At 39.2% G+C, this 8,053-nt stretch overlaps 1 protein-coding gene across 1 annotated transcript; it reads right to left on the reverse strand.

Annotated features, from left to right (window-relative positions):
• Positions 1-6,866: 6,866 nt before the first annotated feature.
• On the reverse strand, positions 6,867-7,823 carry LOC129537477 (olfactory receptor 5M5-like). Its single transcript, XM_055396870.2, has one exon. It carries the CDS (start codon positions 7,821-7,823, stop codon positions 6,867-6,869), a length of 957 nt encoding a protein of 318 aa, XP_055252845.2.
• Positions 7,824-8,053: the final 230 nt, after the last annotated feature.

The raw sequence follows: 8,053 nt of genomic DNA on the forward strand, positions 1-8,053 counted from the left end.
TCAGCAATTAAAAAAAATACATTTGAATCAGTGCTAATGAGGTGGATGAAACTGGAACCTATTGTACAGAGCAAAGTAAGCCAGAAAGAAAAACATTCTAGTTTAAAATAAGACCTAGTATAAAGAAAAATATGCAGTAATTCAGCTTTGGTGTTTTTTATATGCTTTGTATTTATTTGGCAGTTCAAATGAAGACTCACAAACGTATAGGAGAGATACTACTTCAATTTTACTATTCATTCTTCCTAGGAAGTGCCATATTCATAAGAGGATTAAAACACAGGGATATTTTTCTGGTTTTCAAATATTAAAAAGAAGGAAAATTCATTTGCAAAAATGTAAATTTTTGAGATTACCATATATTCTTATTCATATTTTGGAGTTCCAGTATGATCTACAATAAATAACAATTTCATTTGATCTTAGTAGTTACAAAGTGGCAAGACACCATAATGTTGCTCCATATCACCAGCTCTGCAGGAAACAACTGTGATTCTGTATACAAATCCATGCAAAATCACATATATAGGCAAGGGTAGCCCCATGAGTGCACATTTTGGAATTAACTAATGAAAAACACATGAAACTACATGAAAAGTAGGTAATCATATGGATGTAATGGTCACAGAGAGAAACAGGAGCGAAATCTTGAATTACCAGGAATGGAATCATATTATACTCTTCAAATAAGTTGGACAAGGAAATTACCTTTTTAAACAAAATGTTAACCAGAACGCGTGAGATGGGCAGATTGGCGAAGTGACAAGATGATGGTGTTAATCTCAAAGTTAGGTCCAAGTTTTCAACAAGAAAGAGCACACAGGGAAACAGGAATAAGATGAAGAAGCAAAGTTGCAAAATTGAACAGCTGGTCAGTTTCAGGAGGCTCAAATCCTTCTTTCTTGTCTGATTTATTCTGAACATTTCCAGATGAACTTTTCTGTTTAAGAAAATAAAACCAGATTTCTTACACATGAATAAATTATACACATTTGTGATGTCATCAGTATGTTAAGACGATGTCTAATTCTCTCCACATTATAAGACTTAAGCTGTAATTTTCGCTTTGTGAGAGTTCTCTGTACTTCTATCTGCCTATCTTCTATCACATACTTGTGTTTTAGGGAACACTGACTATGCACCAGGCTAAGTAATGGAGTAAACATTATATCTGGCCTTAAGGCACTTACTTAAAAAGGGTTTCTAGGTGGCTCAGACAGTAAGGAGTCTGCCTGCAATGCAGGAGACCCGGGTTTGATCACTGGGTTGGGAAGGTCCCTTGGAGAGGGAAATGGCAACCCACTCCAGTATTCTTGCCTGGAAAATCCCATGGACAGAGGAGTCTGGCAACTTACAGTCCATGACGTCGCAAAGAGTCGGACACAACTGGGGGGTTTCACTTTTCACATTTTTTTAAAAGAGTTTACAGTGTCACAGGAAACATAGGCTTTATTTAAATAACCAAAATTGTAAGGGTATTATATGTAAACAGTAATAAGTGTAATAATGGAAAAATAAAGAAAGCTATGAGAAGAAAGAATCTCAAACAAGGGAGCAATTTTCTATTTAATAATAAAAAATGAGTTAATTTTATTGAGTGAGTGCAAATTATGTAACAAACACTGTGCTAAATATTTTAGGTATTAATCCATTTCCTCTACACAGCTTCCCTATGACCAAGCACTGTATATTAATCTCACAGATGAGAAAACTGGGGCAGGGAGAGTTTGAGTAATGTGCTCAGTGAATCTGATTCCAGAGTTCATGCTTTTAACTGTTAATTTAGTTGACAAATGATGGAGTCAGGATCTGATTACCAATATTACTTTATTAAGCATGTTGAATTTGTTAAAGATAATAAAATAGAATGTCTTCTCACAGTGGACTATATGATTCAGCGTCCAGCAACTGTTAAATGCCTGATCAATAACATTATTGGAAGACTGAAAATGATAGCGTTATTCATTGTGTGGTTTTTGTCTTCAACAAACTATAGTGAGAAAAGGATGGTTTAGTAGATTAAAAAAAAGAAGCAATAAACTTGGAAGTCAAACATATTTGAAAGTCTTCTAAGTTATGCGATTTTATGTGAGTAATCTGTAGTCTCTGTATGCTCATCTCTAAAACAGGAATGATAGTATTGGGATAACATTAAGTGAAACAACAGATATTAAGTTGGCCAGAAAGACTCATTCGGGTTTTCTGCAATATCTGATGGAAGAACTCGAACATGTTGGCCAAGCCAATATTAAAACAGTGCCTGACCTTTGAAAAGTATGATTATTTCTTTCTCTCCTCCATGTGTGCATGTGTGAGTGTGAAAGTCTAAACATTCTTCAAATATCTACTACTCCAAAGAAAATGTTTATGAATAAAAATATTAGACTTACAGCATTATTGTTCCCTGGAATATTCTACTGTTTGTTTAAATACACCAGGACTGGTTTTCATTAAAGAAAACTATCAGTTAGAGCCACTGATCTTTCTGATAGGTGGGAAGGAAAATGTAGCTATGTTACCATAGTTATTGCTCCTTAGGAAGGTGCATCTGATATGCAGATAATACCACTCTAATGGCAGAAAGTGAAGAGGAACTAAAGAGCCTCTGGATGAGGGTGAAAGAGAAGAGTGAAAAAGGTGGCTTGATTTGAGAGAATAGCATTGAAACATGTATATTATCATATGTTAAACAGATCGCCAGTCCAGGTTCGATGCTTGAGACAGGGTGCTCAGGGCTGGTGCACTGGGATGACCCTGAGGGATGGGATGGGGAGGGAGGTAGGAGGGAGGTTCAGAGTGGGGAGCACATGTACACCCATGGTTGATTCACGTCAATGTATGGCAAAAACCACCACAATATTGTAATGTAATAAGTCTCCAACTAAAAAAAAAAAAAGCTGGCTTGAAACTCAACATTCAAAGAACTAAGATCACAGCATCCAGTCCCATAACTTTATGGCAAATAGAATTTGAAAATAATTGACAGACATTATATTTCTGGGCTCCAAAATCACTGTGGATGGTGACTGCATCCATGAAATTAAAAGACACTTGCTCCTTGGAAGGGAAGCTATGACCAATCTAAATAGCATATTAAAAAGCAAAGACATCACTTTGCTGATAAAGGTCCATATAGTTCAAGCTATGGCTTTTCCAGTAGTCACGTACGGTTGTGAGAGTTGGATCATAAAGGCTACATGTCAAAGAATTGATACTTTTGAATTGTGGTGCTGGAGGAGATTCTTGAGAGTTCCTTGGACCGCAAGGATATCAAACCAGTCCATCCGAAAGGAAATCAGTCCTGAATATTCATTGGAAGGACTGATGCTGAAGCTGAAGTTCCAAAAATCTGGCCACCTGATGCAAAGAGCAGACTCTTTGGAAAAGACTCTGATGCTGGGAAAGACTGAAGGCAGCAGGAGAAGGGGCCGACAGAGGATGAGATGGTTGGATGGCATGAGTTAGAGCAAGCTCTGGGAGATGGTGAAGGACAGAGAAGCCTGGCTGCTGCAGTCCATGGGGGAGCAGGAGGAGAAGAGGGTGGCAGAGGGTGAGATGATTAGATAGCGCAACAACAGCTCATGAAAGTAGTGGGTGAAATCCTCTTACGCCTTAAACGTGTGTGCGTGAGCGCATAAGCAGGAGCACTCTATTGCTAGTGTCAGTTACAAACATCAGTGACAACGGGGTCACCTGAATTTCTGAACAGTACAAAGCAGAGACAATACTTTGCCAACAAAGGTCCATCTAGTCAAGGCTATGGTTTTTCCCATGGTCATGTATGGATGTGAGAGTTGGACTGTGAAGAAAGCTGATCACTGAAGAATTGATGCTTTTGAACTGTGGTGTTGGAGAAGACTCTTGAGAGTCCCTTGTACCGCAAGGAGATCCAACCAGTCCATTCTAAGGGAGATCGATCCTGGATGGTCATTGGAAGGACTGATGCTAAAGCTGAAACTGCAATACTTTGGCCACCTCATGCGACGAGTTGACTCACTGGAAAAGACTCTGCTGCTGGGAAAGGTTGGGGGCGGGAGGAGAAGGGGACGACGGAGAATGAGATGGCTGGATGGCATCACCGACTCTGTGGACATGAGTTTGTGTGAGCTCCGGGAGTTGGTGATGGACAGGGAGGCCTGGCATGCTGTGATTCATGGGGTCTCAGAGAGTCAGACACGACTTAGCGACTGAACTGAACTGAACTGAACCGTTGGCTTAAAAATAATGTTTCCTCAGAGTCACTCGGTCCTTTCAAAAACTTTCTATATATGTAAAAATGGAGACACGTACTTTGTTCAAGTTCAAAATGGGCATTTTTTTAATGCTGCAATCATTCAGTTCAGTTCAGTTCAGTTGCTCAGTCATGTCTGACTCTCCGTGACCCCATGAATCACAGCACGCCAGGCCTCCCTGTCCATCACCAACTCCCGGAGTTCACTCAAACTCATGTCCACAGAGTCGGTGATGCCATCCAGCCATCTCATTCTCCGTCGTCCCCTTCTCCTCCCGCCCCCAACCTTTCCCAGCATCAGAGTCTTTTCCAGTGAGTCAACTCGTCGCATGAGGTGGCCAAAGTATTGGAGTTTCAGCTTTAGCATCAGTCCTTCCAATGACCATCCAGGATCGATCTCCCTTAGAATGGACTGGTTGGATCTCCTTGCAGTACAAGGGACTCTCAAGAGTCTTCTCCAACACCACAGTTCAAAAGCATCAATTCTTCAGCGATCAGCTTTCTTCACAGTCCAACTCTCCCATCCATACATGACCACGTGAAAAACCATAGCCTTGACTAGACGGACCTTTGTTGGCAAATCATTACTGAATCTTTATTTAGCATCAAGCCTGGCTAGATTGTAAAGATAGAGACATGGACCCTTCAATCAAAACATTTGAAATAATAAAAGGGCTAGTTTTACCCAACTGAATATGTTTGTATGCTTAAAAACAATAGTTCTCTAGATATTTAAGTAAAATTTAAAACTGAATGTTAAAAGTTAAAAGATTAGTTATTTGTATGCATGTTTTAACAGAATTTATAGGCAATCTCACTTTCAAATTAAAGTTATTTCAAAACAATATCTAGTAATGAAAAGATTGAAATAATTGTACAGGATAGCATAGAATTAATAACTATAAAACATTACTCTGCAAGAAATATTGAGCAAAAATAAGGTCTAAGGTGAAAAGGATGCTTTGAAATACAAATGAGAAAAAAATACGTCAGTTGTTGGGTAATAAAATTTGTGTCATCCTTTTCCTTTGAAAGTAACATCCAACACTGATTTTGTTCAGACGCTGCCTGGTCTGACATAATATTGAACTGGGACTTATGGGTATATTTTGACAGGTGCACAAAAGATGAACAAGTTCTTGTTTTGTGCAATTATAAGACTCACTGCAATTTACTCAGAATAAATGGATTCTTTCCTCTATAGCATCAGCCCTTTCATTTTCTTTATTATAGCACTTAACGAAAATTTTCTGACTTGTATCTTCACAGTTTTGTAAAACCGTGCAACACTAGTGTTCCTTGCAGTTTCACTGGTGCATGAAGCCATTCCTGGCTCATTGTAGATACCCACTAAGCATTCATCAACTTTGCCTGGGCTATGGAACTTCAAATCAACTAGTATTAATATTTGCACTTTTAACATTAAAATGCTTACAGGTGAGTCACCATAATTAATTATCAAATTGGATATATAAGAATTGATTGTGACAAAGGACAATTGTGGGTAAAACTTGAACAATGGTATGGACAGAAAACATCTGCCACATCCCGAAAAAATAGAGAGGAGAGAGAATAGACTAGAGAGGAGAGGAAGCGTGAAAACCCCAGGAGGCTGGAATAGCATTGATAAACTCTAGAGATGATGCAGTTCCTCCAGAGGCAAACCCTAAATCTTTGTATGAGCCATTCTTTGTTTCTGGAGTTAATATATAAAAATAAATTGTTGGGAAATTTTTACTTCCCATTATGGCCTAAGGAGGAAAATGTCTTTTTGAAAATGACTGTCACAGGTGTAAAAATAAATGGATGTCAGTCATGGACATGAGGGTGGCATCATACATTGTCTCCCCAAGGGGACAGCAAGTCTTATTAGCCGTTGTGATCACATTCTATAAACCATGTGTTCAAAGCACCTGCATGGTAAGTACCACAAAATTATAAACTACTAAACTTAGCTCACCATAGTCAACATGTGTTAATAACAGTTTTGCACATATATATATATAGCCATGCCATACATTGATTTGTGGATATAGACAATAAAGAACTGTTAATAATGGTCAATTTTAGAAGTGAGAATGGAAGATCAGATGGGGCAAAGAGAAGGAAATATTTTACTTTATATTCTTTTAGATATTAAACATTTGACTGAGAATGTATAACTTTTTAATATAAAACTAATGTATATATACAGATATAAAACGTAAAAGTGAAATACCTACAAATATAATGCCCAACCTTTGACACGATTCTCTGGTGGCTCAGACTGTAAAGAGTCTGCCTGCAATGTGGGAGACCCAGGTTCAACCTCTGAGTCAGGAAGATCCCCTGGAGAAGGAAATGGCAACCCACTCCAGTATTCTTGCCTGAAAAATCTCACGGATGGTGAAACCTGGTGGGCTACAGTCCACAGGGTCACAAACAGTTTGACATGAATGAGCAACTTCACACACTTTACACACAATACACTCATGTATCGCATGTGAAATTATAAACAGAGTCTTTAACTATTCTGTCATAGCTTATAGTTTTTAATCATGGATTTAAAATTGACATTTCAAGAATGCAGTAAAACTTGGATCCAGTTCCCATAAGTATAACTTTTATTTAATATGTAAAGAAAAGACACTGCAATTTAGTTCAGAAGTACATTTCTCCTGATCAATTTCTGAAAGGCTTGCTTCACATCCTTGTTCCTCAAACTATAAATGATGGGATTCAACATAGGGCTTACAAAAGTGTAGAAAACAGCAATGATTTTGGACTGCCCCACTGACCGGTCTGTGGGAGGTCTAACGTACATACAGAACAGGGTCCCATAAAACACAGTCACTGCTGCCAGATGGGACCCACAGGTGGAAAAAGCTTTGCGCCTGCCTTCAGCAGAATGCATCCTCAGGATGGCAGTGAGAATGAAGATGTAGGAGGTAAGGATTATGAGAAGAGAGGTGGAGAGGTTAAATCCAGCCACCACAAACATGGATGTCTCCTTAATGTAAGTGTCAGAGCAGGAGAGTTGAATGAGGGGTGGGTCAGCGCAATAGAAGTGATTAATGACATTGGAGCCACAGAAGGTCAAGCGATATGTCCACATGGTTTCCATCAGGCCACAAAGGATCCCGTAGGTATATGGACCAGCAATCAGGCGAATGCAGACCCCTTTGGACATCTTGCTGCTATAAATCAAAGGATTACAGGTGGCCATGTACCTATCATAAGCCATCACAGCTAGCATGTAATATTCAGTAATCACCATGGCAATGAAAAAATAACACTGGATTAAACAAGCAGTGTAGGAAATGGTTTTTTTCTCTGATAAGAAGTTCGCCAACATCTTGGGAGTTACGTTAGTGGAATAGCACAAATCCAAGCAGGACAAACTGGCAAGAAAGAAGTACATAGGGGTGTGGAGGCGCGAATCTATCCTGATCAATAGCAACATCCCAAGGTTCCCTCCCATAGTGATCAGATAGATCCCCAGGAACAGAACAAAGAGGATGAGCTGAAGATCTGGACGATCTGTTAAGCCCAAGAGGACAAATTCAGTCACCAAGCTGGAATTTCCTCTGCCCATTTTCTTAGGTGCCAGCATTGTTCACTAGACGGATTAAAATAAGAAGTGAATGAGAAGTCCATCACGCACTTCTTCTCTCTCGCTTGTATTCCCTTTCTTTCTTTTTCCTCTACCCCCAGTTACCCTCGCACACAGCTATTTTCAGACATGGTCTAAGACTGAAGGAGGGAAGACTTTGAATAAGGCCATACCCCCTAATAGCCGTGTATAATATGTGCAGAGGATTCCAAACAGAATGGCTCCTGTGT

This window comes from Moschus berezovskii, chromosome 14, assembly GCF_049115385.1.
Source record: "Moschus berezovskii isolate FMDL1 chromosome 14, NW_MosBer_1.0, whole genome shotgun sequence".
Taxonomy (NCBI): domain Eukaryota; kingdom Metazoa; phylum Chordata; class Mammalia; order Artiodactyla; family Moschidae; genus Moschus; species Moschus berezovskii.

What these genes read in the sequence shown, in the direction of transcription:
- LOC129537477 (XM_055396870.2), bottom strand. Translation starts at nt 7,823, where the DNA reads ATGCTGGCACCTAAGAAAATGGGCAGAGGAAATTCCAGCTTGGTGACT.